Here is a 15,540-nt window from a genome sequence, read left to right as displayed (position 1 = left end):
CCCTGCCAGAGCCAGCTCCAGCCCTTTAAGAAAAAAAAATGGAGACAAGCCCCAGGACTCACTCTTCCTGCAGCAGCCTCAGGGCTTTGGGGGCAGGTCTTATGCAGAGCCCCCATGTGGCACGGGACAGTGGGGGGCAGCGGGGATCACCCCCGCTGGCAGGAACAGTGAGTCCGGGGGTTTTTTTAGGGTTTCTTTCTTTAAAGGGCTGGAGCTGGCACCCACGGAGGGCTGGGGGAGCATTCATAGCCCCCCATGCAGCATGGGGCAGTGGGGGGGAGGTGGGGATTGCCCCCCCCACCTGGCAGCACCCGGTGAGTTGGGGCTTTTTTTTTTTCTATAGAGCTGGGAGCTGGGGTGGGCGGGGTAGCCATTGCTGGACTGGGAGAGCTGGTGGGGGATGGGCCTGGCTGATTCAGAGATTTGGCAGCAATCCAATCTCTGAAGCAGATTTGGCTGAATCGAATCAGGACAGTGATTCAAATCACCAAATTGAATCACTGTCCCCTGAATTGGCCGAATCTGAATCCAAAGCAAATACTAGCCACTTCACACAGACCTAATCTTCAGTATATGAAACACGGGGGAGGATTTCTGTTGTTAATTCTTTGCTATTCATTCCCTGTGGGTGCACCTACATGTGCATAGTTATTGTGCAGTAACCTAAATTACTGCACAGTATGGGCATGCAGCTACACATGAACACCCATACTGCACAGTAACTATGGCCACTTACACTAATTTGAGCATAAACTAGATACCTGCATCATGCAGATATCTAATTTACTCTCAGTTAGTTACTGTGCAGTAACACTGTGTTTGTGTGAATACCGTGTTAATGCACTTTAACACCTGCATATGTACATGGTGGCCTATTTCCATTTACTGTACAGTAACTCACTGCCCAGTAAATTATTGTGATATAAATGCATGTGTAGACATGCCCACTCTGTCATGAAAATAAAATTTTAGATGCCTTACTATCCCTGCAGACAAGTATATACTAAGCTAGAATACTGAAAACATAAGGCATGTCCTGCTGGCCCACCTCATCCCATTGCCAGTTATGGGAGCTACATGCACATGAGAACAACTGAATGCCATAGGGAAGTAATAGAGTGAGACCTAGGTTTCAAAGTCATGTATAATAAGAAGTATACTTCAAGCTCTAGGATGAGAATGTGATTCGAATTTTTTACAAAACATTACCGTACTTGATGAGCAGCATACCTCATGGGCTTTTGAGAAACTTTATGATCAGGGAGAGGGAACCCAGGAAACTTACACCTTGCAAATAAGGGGATGTCGATGGGCATGTCCTCCAATTTCTCCTCTTTAATGTCTTTTAAAGGATCCGATCATCATGATAATTCACTAGCGCCTACACTTCTCTGGAACTTTTCTGATCCTTATACAATGTCAGAATTTTTTATTCCACATTATTTAAAGCAGGGGTGGGCAAAATGTGGCCTGCAGGCCAGATGCAGCCCGCCAGTCATTCTATCTGGCCTGTAGGGACCCTAAATTTTTTTTGAAAATTAATAGTTATCTGCCCCTGGCTGCCTGTCATACAGCCCTTGATGGCTTGCCAAAACTCAGTAAGCAGCCCTTCACCCGAAATAATTGCCCGCCCCTGATTTAAAGAGTAAGAGTTTTCAGGTCTGTACTCAGGCAATGTTTTGATGGATGAGAAAACTCTGGCACCTTCCCAAGAAAGCTGACAATGGGCACATCTACATAAGAAGTTTACTGAAGAGTAGACTAATTAGCTCTGCAGTAAACCTCTTGCATCTACACATGCAGCCCTATTAGGTTGCAGGAAACTAATTAACTCCACAGAGGGATAGTACTTATAGATAGTAGTACTTGCAGTTTTAACTCCACAGCACTGTACGTGTAGACACTGATGTGGCTGGCTGGGGCACAAGGCTCCAGCAAGCCCCACACTTGTGCCCCAGCACCCTTGTGCCCCAGCCAGCCCCCCTGCAGTATGTTGAACCAGGTTGGAGTAGCCCTGGGCTACTAGGCTGACTCCCTGACCCCGCTGCCAGCTGGGGCTACTCTGACCCAGCTAAACTTGCTGAAGCTTATTGCTTCACCTCAATAGCACATGTAGATGTGGCCAATGTGTAGATAAGACTTCGACTTTTTTGGCGGGGGGTGGGGAATATTTTTTGTGTCTCACTTGAAGTCAAATGGTCAAATCCTTATTCTTATTGCTTGACCAGCTTTGGATATGAACTGCACAGCTTTTTGTCTAAGATTTGAGAGCAGATTTCTGTGTTTCCTTTTAAACAAAATATCTGTTGTTTAGGATATTATTCACAGCTGCAAAAGAAACAGATGCCAGAAAGCACAAGTTGGTAACTAAAAAATGTTATAATTTCAGGTTTAAAAGCTACTTTAGACTAGTCTAGTTTTCCTTCTGAGCAGATTGATCTAGTCTTTTTACATAAAGATGCATCTCTTTATTTTACTGTAGTTGTTTATATTCTGTATTGTATCCTTGAGAACCCAGAACCTTTACCCTTGATGGGTAAATAAAACAGGAGCATTGTTTTTAGCTGTTTGTTTTCTACATCCATTTACTGGTAGCTTGGGAGTCCATCTTTAAAAGGGTCATGATCCGGCCTCTGTGCTTGTAACAGAAAAGTGAATGCAATTTTTAAAAGCTGCCATGTATGCATACAAAAGATGGAATCTAAAGGTGCAAAGGCTTTTTGTCATCGGTTTGCGTGGATTTGGAAGGGGCAGTTTTGATTCTTTGTGCAAAGAACTGACTGCTGAAATTTTTTACGTGGAAATTTGCCTACACATCAGGGGGTTCCCTAATACCAAGGTCAATGAGTACCAATACAGACCTTAAATTTTCACCCTTTGCAAATTCTGCAACCTATAAACCACATTAGAGGTAAACATCCAGAGGAAATGAAAGGAGCTGACCCAGGAAAGGATTGCTTAGCAACAACTGCCTTCTTCACCTGATGGTGTGAGAAGTGGATTGGATTGAACTAGAAATTTGAAAATTATAGAAACTGAATGGGGCCTTTCATCATGAGGGCCAAAACCTGAGTTGGAGTAAATTGGTATATCTCCATGAGCACTTTCTATGATTTTAACTGTCTAATCATTTGACCCAGTTCTCATACTTGCACCAATATCATAGAAGTGTCAGTCCATTGACCTCAGGAGCACATTTCCTGATTTATGTCTGTGTGCGATTTCATGTGTTAGTAACGGATGTATCCGGTCCACTTATTCTTTTTAAATATGTTGCTCCATTCAGTACTGAAATGCAGAATGATAGCGCTGTGTTTTCTACCCACTTACTTCACACTGTTCCCAGAGCTGGGCTTAGATCTGTGATTCTCAAATATGGAGATATTAAACATAAAGTCATGTTAATATCTGCTTTATATAAATTACAGAGGTAAGAGGGGAGATCCACATTGACCATATGGCTTGAAAGAAAAGATAGATTTTATTGCCAGTCTTCTAAGGCTCTGACCCTGCTCCTATTGAAGTCAACAATCACCCCAGCTCATTACATTATATTGCCCAGAGTGTGCTCAAATCACGTAGTAGTTTAACATTTTTCTTTCGGGGTGATCACCCTGCTCTTGCAGGAAGATGGATTTGATGACCAGCCAGGACTCTTTCATAGCTAAACACTAGTTTCAGAATGAAAAGCAAACTGTTTTGACCTGGTAACCTTCTTTCTTATTAAAGCAAAAAAGGGCCAATTTGCTTCTATTTATTCAGATTTCAATTTGTCCCTCTTTGTTGGATTATTTCTTATTTTTTTCAAGCAAAAATAGAGTGAGATTTCCCATTCATAACGAGGCAGAGCTGTGACACTGTGTTTTATCATCTTATGTGTTTAAGACAATTCTGCGTACTGCATACTAATGTAGTGATACCCAAACTAGCTTTAACTAATCTAATTAGGGTATCTGAAACAGTCTAGTCAGCACAGCACAGATATCAGTATGGATTAATTTACCCTGAGTGATATATAGGCACAACACACATATATATGCACATGCGCGTGTGCATGCATGCGCACACACACACACACACACACACACACACACACACTTCATAGCAGGCTATTGGGCTTTGTATTGTTTTTATTTCATCAGAGTGCATGTATAAGGATTGTTGTGTATTCACTGTTGCCCCAATTTTAGAAGTCATCCTGTGGTAGGAGGAATACATGTAATCCCATAGTTTCTGCTGGGTGACTGTAGGAGTCCATATGTAAATCACAATTAATTATGGCCATAGGTGTTGTCTAGTGATAAATCCTAGTGATAGAATGGCAGAGTGAGCATTTTCCTTTTCTTCTCGCTTGGATGATATTTTTATACAATTTTATATACAATTTTTTTAAATATTTGCTATTTTTATTTGTAGGGTTCTGGTTGGGGTTTTACCAGAACTTCTGGTTGTCTGTAGACCCAGATTCTCACACTGATATTTCTCTCTCCTTTTCTCCTCCCCCAGCAGACGAGAGCAATTGCATTTGCAACATCAGCTTAGAGCAAAATAACACCTTGGGCCCAATCACTCCACTAGTTGCACTGAAATCAATGAAAGTTGCACTAACACTCCTTTGAGTTTCATTGCAGTCCCTGTTGAGTACAGTAGATGATAAAGTCAATTATTTACAAGTATACAGCATGCCAAATGCAGGGCAATTCAGGCTGAAGCCAATATATAAGAGTAGTGGAGTCTTCCTTCAGTGTGGCAGGACTTGCTTCCACCACAATACATTTAAATAATTATGACGCTACTTCTGCAGCAGCTTAGATGTTTAGGCACTTCTAGCAAAGGCACAAACTGCTAGGCTGACTACTTTCAGCAGAGAGGAAGCATGGAATTATCATCTTACCTGTAACACCAGATTTCACTGCTCCCAAATGAGGTTTGTAGTGATGAGTCATGATGAAGTGGGGGGAAGTTAATATGATATGTTGGGAGGAAAAGGGGGAAATTAACCAAATTCAAGGATCTTGGTCTTGTAACATAGTTTTTCTCAGCTGGCATTATGCAGGGAGTTCTATATATGAAGCTAAACATATACTTCAGAGTATCTTTATATTAGCAGAAATTATAAAGGAGATGTCTTGTTGAACTAAGGCAAATACACACCTGTAATCCAGAGTCTTATTGACATAGGCAGGAGGCAGGTTGTTATATGTATTTTGCATCGGGTGATTAGAAAACAAATCAAAATCCATTTTTAAAGCAACAATCAAACAAGTTTGTTCCTAAAACAAGAAGAAGAAAAAAACTCTTTGATTTGTTTAGACTTAAAATGCAAAACTGAAATGAATCATGTCCGTGTCATGCAAAGTATTCTCAACTGTTATGAGAATGATTTAAAACAATATGCATTTATTATTAGTTCCTTATTCAGAAAGAGAGGCTTGTAGTCTCTAAATGTATAAAACATTTTTCCAGCATTCCAATTTTTTTCTGTAACTGACTACATGTATGTTCATCTTATTACCAAATAAAAGCAATGAGATCTCCACTCCATTTGAATTTGAATGGTGAAAAGCTTGGATTTGTTCAATAGCTTGCTGCATCCTCTCCAACCGTGGAACTTATCACTTGTTCGCCAGTATCTGCTGCTTTGTGGAATAATAATAACCAACACTTCTATGGTACTGTACATTTTGAAAAGATTGTACAGCTGTCCAACTAATTGGTCATCACAAGCATGGCTAGATCAAGTTTACAGGCAGTGAAAACTGAGGCAGAAAGTATAACTAGCCCAAGACCACAAAGAGAAGTTGGTGTCAACTCTGAGATTAGAACGCAGGATCTCATAAGTAACCAAACCCATCCCATTCCTGCAGGTAACGTGGTAATTCAGAACTGGACTGTGGGTCCTAATCAGCTTAAACAATATTTTACCGTCCTGTGTTTAAAGGTCAGAACTATGTATTTGCATGTGTATGCACAATATGAGGGGACCATTCACTATATTTGAGATGGTCTGAACTCCAAAGTAGTATATGGGTCCTCTCACCTTTTGTAATGCTTGGATATAGTTTCAGAGGCAAATGTTGCAACTGGGCCAGAAGTGGATGCTGACACCTCATAGGAAGCTTAGACTCAGTATCAAATGCTTACTCTGCCAATTTGTCCCGACTCTTGTCTACCTTCCTAAAATCAAGTATTTTGTTTAAGAAATCAGTTTGTTTGCTAACTATGTATCCTCCATCTTTAGTGTGCCTCTTGCTTAAATGGAAATGTAAATGAATAGTTTACTCAGTAACTTACTCTCCTCTCTGCAGGGACATGCAGCTACACACAAGCTTTATCACAGACTATGGGAAAACCTTTTTTGAAATTCTTTATTAAAATAATTGAGTGTGTCATAGCATCACATGTACGATATTTATGTAAATTTAAACATGTAAGACACTTAGCTGTAGGTGCCTTGGCAAGGTAATTAAAGGCATAGTCCAGCAACAGCAAAGTGGAAGACTCCTGTCCCGTCCCCTGCAAACCCATTCCCACATTATAATAAACCGTTGTCAAATGTCTGCTCAGTGAAATGGTTTTTCTGCATGCAGCTTGTGGACATCAGATTAAGATGTGAATTCCAAAGTCAAGGTGCCCAGATACAAAACATCTTGACAGTGACTTATGATCTGTTAAAGTAAACAAGTTTATGGCTGTTCAAAAGCACTATGCATTGGAAAAATGGAGGAAAAATCTACAAATAATATTTACCCTCTCTTTAATAAGAGGAGAAGTGTATGATGTTGGCACTTCTCAATTCAAAGGGGGCTGAGACAGCTGTTGGTTTTGGAAGGAAGTTAGCTTCACTCCTGTGATTAGAATTACTAAGGAAAAGTCAAGAAAACACATCACAAATAAGCTGATAATTCGAAGTGGCTGTGGCAGCATAAGAAGGCATTTGTACAAATTCAGGAACCGCTATTCATCTGCTACCGCTGAAACAGTTTTTTCTTTTTCAAGGGTCTAAGGGACTGTCAAATGACGCACCAGGCTCAGGTTCGTCGACAAACCGCCTTACATTGCCAGGTTAGTAGGTACTACTCTGTTGGAACATTTTCTGTATGTGCAACCCTTCAAATAGGAAATCAGAAGGATGTTTGTATTTTATGGGCGCATAGATAGTAACTCCTCTAGGAATTCTGTGACTCGCACACTTCTATCCACCACTTAAAGTTCACTCCCATTTTGAGACAATGATTGACTGGCTGTTCCATCGCTTAGCTTTCCCCAGCTGCATCTTACATATTTTTAAATAATATCTTTTCTTTTTTTTTTCTGGAGACTCCACTATTTTAGCTTGCTGAATGTGGTAAGAAAAATTGTCTTGGCTTTTGTCACCCATGTATAGGTATTGAAAGGAAATAATATTGTTCTGTGATACTTACGTAGCTATTCTGGCATTTTCCCACCGTTACCTCCAAGATCCTGCTATCCTTGCTATGCAAATGTTACAAGCTTTCCTAATCCCTTCATCTTTGCCTCACACATGCACAAAAGAAAGAAAGGGAAACAAAGCAACACAAAATGATGACTTATTTTTCAAGACACAGCCTTAGCTTGGAGGGGCATTAAGGGTATGCATTCAACTTTGCTGGTGTTGAATGAATGAGAAGGTACTCAAAATTTAAATGTGTTGAATGTGACATAGAAACAAAACCCAAACAAAGTGGCTGATTTTTCAGTTTGGAAAGACTTTGGGAAATAATTTGTTACAGAAATTTTTGGAGGACTACCTAAAGCAAGTGGATGCTGGGATGGAAATACAGGTATTCATGATACAGTAAACTCAGCATATTGACAGCAGTATACAGTTAATTCCTACAAGGACTTAACTAAAATAAATTTTTCATTGGCATTGATATAGTGCTTCCTGCTGGCAATGCAGTATGATAGTTTTACATGACAACACAATGCCACTTTCAGTAGGTGGTTGTTCTTGGCTTAGCCTGATAAATTATAAGGATTGTTCATTGTAGCTAAGCAATGAAGAGAGATTTGAAAGGAATGGAAGAGAGATTAGGAATGGAAGAGAGATTTGAAAGTGTTATTTTTTCTGATGAAAAAATGCATTTCTCAAAGCATCACACACAGTCATGTTCAATAATAAATATGAGCTGTCATTGAACGTAAAAATAAGGACTTGGTCACAACGTTCAACTGAAGACTCACCATGTAAACTGCCTGAAATGATTTTTGTAGAAAGTTCAGTACAGTACATACGATGAATTATTCTCTAAAGCTGTGCAATTTCTCATTATCAACTTCAGTAAAAACATGTAGTATAGCATTAGCTATATATTTTTTTATGTTCCTGGTTCTTTTATGTGGCTCCACTTTGCTCTCTTTCTATACATATGTTTTAAAAGTATGTACATTTATATTAACATTATAAGTGTGCAACAGTTTCAGATGACAATGCATACGGCTTTCCTGAAGATGATACTCTAAAAGCCTCAATGCTTGGATATGTTTTCTTCTAAGTGCATCTCATCTTTAAAAGCCCAGTGACTTACTGTGTATGTTCAACAGTTAATGCCAGACAATTAATTTCAACAGAGCTAGAATTTAACCCTACCCCTCTTTTAAAATGTTATTTGAAGAACTGAGCTGTTCCCCTAATAAAATATTTGTTTTAACACATGGTATTTACCCAGTGACTTTCATCCCTGTTGCTGTATAATTTTTATGCTGCAGTAAGCTAACAAGCACTTGCACACAATAGCTACTGCCTACCTACGTATGTGTCATATTTGCTGTCAGGGAGTAGGCAATTAAAATATATTAGTTAAGAACAAGAGAGAGTGTGGTACAGAAAATATGGCTCAGGATGATGTGGCTTAAAATATAAGTTGTATTCCCTTTGGTCTTGACTGGCTGAATGACTTTGGGTAAGTAAATTCACTTCTCTGAAATTCACTGGTCTTAGCTTCCCTAGTGAAATGTGTGGATAGTAATGTTTTACATGTTTTAAGGTTTAGGGGTCTATTACAAGGGTGTAACAGAGCAGTTAGATGCCCTGGGTGGTAGCTGCACATGGGGCAGTGCAAAGCCACCTGCCAGATGTGGCAACAGCTGTTTTTGTGCCCTCTGCCTTCTCACCTCTCCGTTTTGCTACTGGTGTGTTGGATCACCTGATTTGAAAACCAACAATAGTAGCATCCACCACAAGGAACGAGGACAGCAGTTAGGTCTTGCGATAGTTTTGTTAAGCCAAACTATTTGGTGCCAATTTGGTGCCAATTCAGTCATTCTTCTGATACCAATATGAATAACACAATCTGTGATGCTTTCATAATGAATTATACAAAGAGGTCTTCTGAATGACCCTTGAATGACTGGCTATGCTTTTCTGTCTGTTAAAACTTTCACATATCATTGTGTATTTTGGCACTGACAGGTATAGGGATAGGGTAGGATTTCTCTGTGTGTTTAATAATGACACCAACCTGTATGTACTCTGCCTGCTAGTTTTCATATTAAAATGGCCAATCTAGTAAAAACACATAAATGTAAGATACTGGTAAGACTCAACAATGTAATGTTTATATGTATAGCCCCCGTGGTTCATGTAGTTATGTAATAGTTCTGATTTTGTTTGCTACATATTACACCTTTACCTTCCTAGATGTCTGCTCTTTGCTGGAGGCAGGGATCGCTGTGTTTTCTGATAAGAAGCAATCTATTACAGAAGTGACATAAGCTCCCTAGCCCCCACTCTGTGATCGTAGAGCTGGGTCTGGAAACAAGCTCCCATCCTGTTCCCAGTCCCAGCTCCATGACTGTGGTTGGGGAGTGGAGGTTGGGAGCTCTCTGTTGCTAGGGCAGGGGGACATTGTCCCCACCTGGGCGCCAATGGTGGACCCCCACCACCAGCAGCAGGTAGCTCTTGGGGAGCAGAGACCAACCTCCTGCCCCCAGCTGCCTGGCTGACCAGGAAAAAGGTTGCTCCCAGTTGGCCATCTACACATGCCATATTGCGCAGCAGATTTGCTTCTTGTGTTTACAGGTAGCAAATGTACTCATGATTAGATCAGATTACTGTGCGGTGTCTGTACATGTAGAAGGTGATGCTTAGTGAGCAGTAATTTGTGCTAATCTCAAGTAAAGCATCTCATGTAGACGCATCCTCTGATCCCAGTTCTCATCCCAATCAGCCTGTTGTTTTCATACACAATGGCCATGAAGTTTGACTTTTACTAAAATTTAGAGGGAAGCAATAAAACAAAAAAGAACACATGTAAAATTTCCTTGAGAACACAGCTTCTTTGTTTTTCTGGGGCAGACTGCAGGTCAGTTGATTATAAAAGGTGAGATTCTCAATAATGCTCAGAAAACCCCTATTGCTCAGAAAACCCCTATTTCTATTGCCATTAGAATCAGCGATTCAGACTAAAAGAGTTCAGTGCATTTAAAAAAATCTCAAGCAAAACGTCGGCTATCTTCAGTAAAGAGAAAGATTCTAGAAATTGAAAAGGGGGGATTCTTAGAAAACAATATTAAATTTGATAGCTACAAGCACCATGGTATCTGTCTTCCTAAAGGACTCCAAATGCCTTCACATATTCTGTACGCAGGGAACACTATACACTAAGCAATATGAACAAGGTGAAGATGAATTGTGAACAGTCAGCATATTCAGCCTGGACACTAAGTTCTTATCCAAAGCTAATCTTATCTAGTGTTCACAACCAACCTGGAAAACTTGCTGGAGCTATATCTCTTGATGGATTTCCAATATTTCCTGCTGCTAGACAAGCTGTTCTTGCCAACTTGTTTTTTCCAGCTGTTTTCATGACTACATTTCTGGCTTCTGGTCCTGGCCAGAACCACCAAATGTTCTGTGAGTGAAAATGAAAAATAAGGGAACAATAGAAGAGTTGTGGTGGTTAACGGGATATTGGGAACCCTCCTAAAAGGTCCTATTGGCATTTGGCACAGATAAATCTCATGTTATCCAAGGTGGTTATCATCCTTAATACAGAGATAAACACCAGGAAGTGGATGGCATTGTTTTGGTGGCTCTTCCTTCTTAAGTGCCAGCTCAAAGTTAAATGGAGGGTACAAGGAGAAGAGAAACTAACTGGAGAAAATGGCATGTTATCCTTGGTGGCTTATTATGAAGTATATCTGTTAATTAGCACTGTCCCCAGAAACCAAAATACCTTATATATAGCCTATTGAAAACAATGAAAGGGCTTAATTTTACCTTTTTTTTCTAAGTACACTCTTCTGGGTTCAATACACTTACAGCTTACAATTTAAGGAGACAGGAACCACCAAAATGCAATGGTAGACTTAACATTTTATTTGTAGAGGCCATGGACCGTAGGAAGTTTGCAACAGTAGAAATCTTCCCAAGGGAACATACAGGTGTTCTAGTTTGCAGATGCACCTCTCCCATACTCCTGATGCCTTTCCCAGACTAAGGTCAGCCACTCTTGGGGAACGGTAGGAGAGCAGAGGCAGCTGGATGAGAGGAGTCCAGATATGGGGAACCCCCACCCCCACACTCCTTTTCCTCCCAGACCAGTCACCCCAGTTCAGGGAAAGCACAGTTGAAGCTGCTGCTTGACTCCTCTCAATCACAGGGGAGTCAAATGGTTAAGCATGCAATCATTCATTCTAACATGAAAAATTATCTTGCAAGGGTAGATCTTTTCTTGTATCAAGGTGAAAGATCTTTTCTTGTGTACAGGGCATGTTTCCTCCGTGAAAAAATGAATGAGACCTGGTATGCTGGCAATTTCTACTGGAAAGGTAGTGATCTTCTGGTGGAAATGTAGCACCTGTACCTGGCCAGAATGATCTAATGCCTATACATGGACATTTTTACTGGCAGAGCTTTTTTTTCCCCCCATGTTGGCTCATGTGGTGCATATACCTTTCTCAAAGGGACAGTTCTTTTTTTTCAGAACTCCAGGTTGTCCTATTCATCTCCTGTAACACATCCTGGTCATTGAATAACTATTTGAAAACTTACCATGGATATCTTTCACATCTTTTCCAAAATCAGGGATTTAAAAAAATCTTTGATACAGTTGGGGGGGTGGAGGAAAACCTCTAACTTGCCAGGAAAACAGCTTTTATTTGAATCATTGATGCATTCATGTTGCTATAGGGATGCAGTAAATGCTGTTAAGCATCTGACATATCACAGAAGCGTAAGAGTTAAATAAGACATTACAGCTGGGGATTATTCTGTGTAACTTTTCAGTGAAAAGAGAGATTTGTCATTGGCATTGAATGATTTCAGAGTTCCAGTGGGGGAAAAGAAGTTATATTTTTAAAAAGCTTTTTAGCTAAATTATAACTTTTGCTACTTTCCCTTTGGGTAATAGGCATCTTATTATCTGGAAAGAAAGATAAAAACATGGCAAAGTGATGCAGGGTAAGGACACACAAAGAAATTGGAGAGAGTTGATAGTGGAGGATGGGCTTTAGAGCTGCTCTGCTATCACTCTTTCATGTGTCTGTTCCTATCCTGTGGTAAGTGAAGGCTAAACGACAGTAATTTAGTCCTGGTTTATTCAGAGGTAAACTGACGCAATCTAGCTTGAAAGAGAGACAAAACAGCTACCAGGGAGCAAATGACACACACAAAATTCCCCCAGTTTTCTCTCAGTATAATTTGTATCCAGAGCTAGTACATTGTTAGCTAGAGTTCTTTATGCTTTCACTCTGTTATGCACTTCAGAGTCTTGATGACAAGCTTTGCATATTGGGCTATGTCTGACAGCTGGAGAAATGGCTTGGGGAACCTTCTCTACAAGGTCCTCTGCTGCGAGCACAAGGATGATGGCAGCAGCTGGTGACACACCATTGCAAAGCGGGTGTTTAAAGGATATATGGTAATAATGCAGCCATCTAATGGACATAGAGGTTAGCAGAAGAGAAGGTGCAGTGTGATGTGCCAGGGCTTGAACTGGAGCTCTGGGGCCAAAAACATGAGGTTGGGCACACAGGAGGATGTCATGTGTGTTGTTCAGCATATTACAGCTAGACAAAGGAAGCTTATCCCTTGCATCTAAGATTCTCAGCCATTTGAATATGAGATAACCTGGTGTTTTTAAAGCCTTGGTGCGCCTCTTTCTCTCCTGCCAGTTTTTTTTTTTATTAACAGGACAGTGGGCCCACTGTGTTGTTAACAAACAGATGTTTTTTAAAAACTATTTGGAGATTAAATCTCCCTGAGGCACAAAGCAGTATTTGAGTATTTCAATAACCTTAATAAATGAACAGTTTTGATTCTCTTTCCACTTTGTCCTTGAGGCATTGTTCTTAATTACAATGTGGGAGACCCCCTCAGTGGCAAAGAAAGAGAAAGCAGGAAAAAGAATCTGTACATCCTCCCTTCATTTAACTGCAGAATATTAACTTAGATGATGCAGTACCTTTAACTTTCCTAAGTCAGCTCCTATGAAAATAGTCTAATGAAGAAAGCCTTTGATGTAATGTCATGCTCATTAAAAAAAGTATGTCTATCACTTTATTTTGATCAGAAAAAGTAGGGGTTTTGTATCCTTCTTATTAGACCAGCTAGAAATGTCTGGTAGATGAAGACTAAAGTCGTCACACCAACATGGGCCTGACTCAAAGTTGCTCCTTTCCACTACCTGTGTGCAGGGATTCCTGTGCAAGTGATAGATGGGTTACTATGGGATGCCCTCACAAGAATGTACTCACTGTGCTCGCCCTTCTGTACTCAGACAGGGCTCTTCATCCAGTGGGTCCAAGAAAGGCTATCATGCACAAAAATATTTGCCTCTCACATATTTCCTGGACCATCATGGCTACAAATCACTCTAATACTACCAATGCACAAAGGATGCTATTCATGTATATCAGTCTGCATGCTGAGTGTTTGTAGAGGAAGTAAGGAATGCCTCTGTCCAGCTCAAGACATTGCTCTGTGATTGTGCTGCAGTGCATAGCCTGTTTCAACCCATAAGCTTTCTGTGAGGCTAGCACACCCCATAACAAGGTAGGGATAATTGAATGAGTCATGAATTTCTTCTTTTCTCCTCTAGCTCTACATTGTGCATTAGTGTATATGGTGCTACGCTGGAACTGGATATCCTTTAATACCAATTATGGTCTATGTGCATAGTTGAATCCTACCAGTTTCACTACTAAAAAATATCCATATTTGCTGAGGTGGTGAGCTATATTTGCCTTATTATGGTTATAATAACTATAACAAAAATAGCATCATGATGGCAAAGTCCTATATATTTGTAAATGTTTTAATAGGATAGTTTAACCAGATTTAAAAACAGGCTTGTGAATATTTGTGACTGTGGAATATGGGAGGGTTCACACAGCCATCTTTGAAATGATGCACATTCTTAGAGATCATGAAAGAAAAAAATGGTTAGCTGGACAAATTCTTGGAGGAGAAGTGCTTCAGTAACTATTGACCATGGCAGTTGAGGGTACAGTTTCTGAATCAGATTTCTAGACCTTAAACGCTAGAGGCTGCAAGTGGGAGAGGAGCAGTGGAAAAAACCCCTGATCATACTCTGTTCACTCTCTTGCTTAGCCTCCACTCTCCGCCACTGTTGAGTATGTGTCACAGGATACTGCATATGGTAGACCTATGGTCTGACCTGATAAATGGCAGTTCTTATGATCTTATATTTATAAGTCTGAGCAGCAACCAGTAGTTTCAGTCGCAGATACAAGTGCTCTGGTCCTTACATTCTTGGGTTTATTTTTTATGAAACCCAAACTATTGTTCCAACAGAAATTTTTAAAATGAAATATATTATTGATTTAACTACTGTAGGGATGGCATTAAAGGAAATGCAATTTTAAATAATCTTAAAAAAAAAGAGTGCAACCCTACAACACATAGGGTGCTGACAGAAGTGATGTCTGTTGCATGATCGGCCCCTTGAAAGCACTCTAAGGCTGTACCCTGACAGAAGTGCATGACTGCAGAGCACTTTAGAAGTGCTCAATCACATGACAAATTAATCCTCATGTAATAATGGTTCAGATGAAGGTACTCCAAAGTGGAATGCTTTCATTAACTCCTGTCTACCCCTGCAAGCAACTGAGGCTGGACTGACGCAGCACAGCCTCGTCCCCAATGCTCTCTGCAGGAAGGGAGAGGGAGAAGGAAGGAGGAGGGAGCTCCAGGATGGGGTTTGCCCAGTCTGAGCTGGTGGGGGAGTGGGATATGGATTGGAGGCCCTTGCCTCGAGGTGGGGTGGCCCACTCCACATTCTCCCCCACCCTCCAGCTCAGGCTGGGCAAACCCCAGCCTGGAACTCCCTCCCCTCCCTTTTCCCCCCATCCCATCCTGCAGGTAGCACTGGAGCTGGAAGAGCAAGGGTGAGGCTAGTGGAGAGAGGCCGCAGACAAGCAGTTCCTCCTGGATTGGATCCGAAGTAGAGCTTGATCTCCCACCCCCACGACTCAACAGCAAACATCTGTTGGGTTGGGGGTGAGGGGGTGGGCACTGTTGTAACTCATGGTACTTCCTTAACTTGTATAACT

At 40.7% G+C, this 15,540-nt stretch overlaps 1 protein-coding gene across 5 annotated transcripts in view; it reads left to right on the top strand.

The window, feature by feature from the left end:
* The window catches only part of PDE1C (phosphodiesterase 1C), a 479,499-nt gene that overhangs the window by 459,228 nt on the left and 4,731 nt on the right, over nt 1–15,540 (top strand). For all 5 annotated transcript variants that reach the window (XM_019538223.1, XM_019538225.1, XM_019538224.1 and 2 more), the window contains one exon: nt 7,000–7,065. In XM_019538223.1, coding sequence (XP_019393768.1) covers nt 7,000–7,065 — 66 coding nt within the window. The remainder of the gene's footprint in view (nt 1–6,999; nt 7,066–15,540) is intronic.

Source organism: Crocodylus porosus, unplaced genomic scaffold, assembly GCF_001723895.1.
Source record: "Crocodylus porosus isolate Cpor-Errol unplaced genomic scaffold, CroPor_comp1, whole genome shotgun sequence".
Taxonomy (NCBI): domain Eukaryota; kingdom Metazoa; phylum Chordata; order Crocodylia; family Crocodylidae; genus Crocodylus; species Crocodylus porosus.
This window is presented reverse-complemented; position numbering and strand designations above follow the sequence as displayed.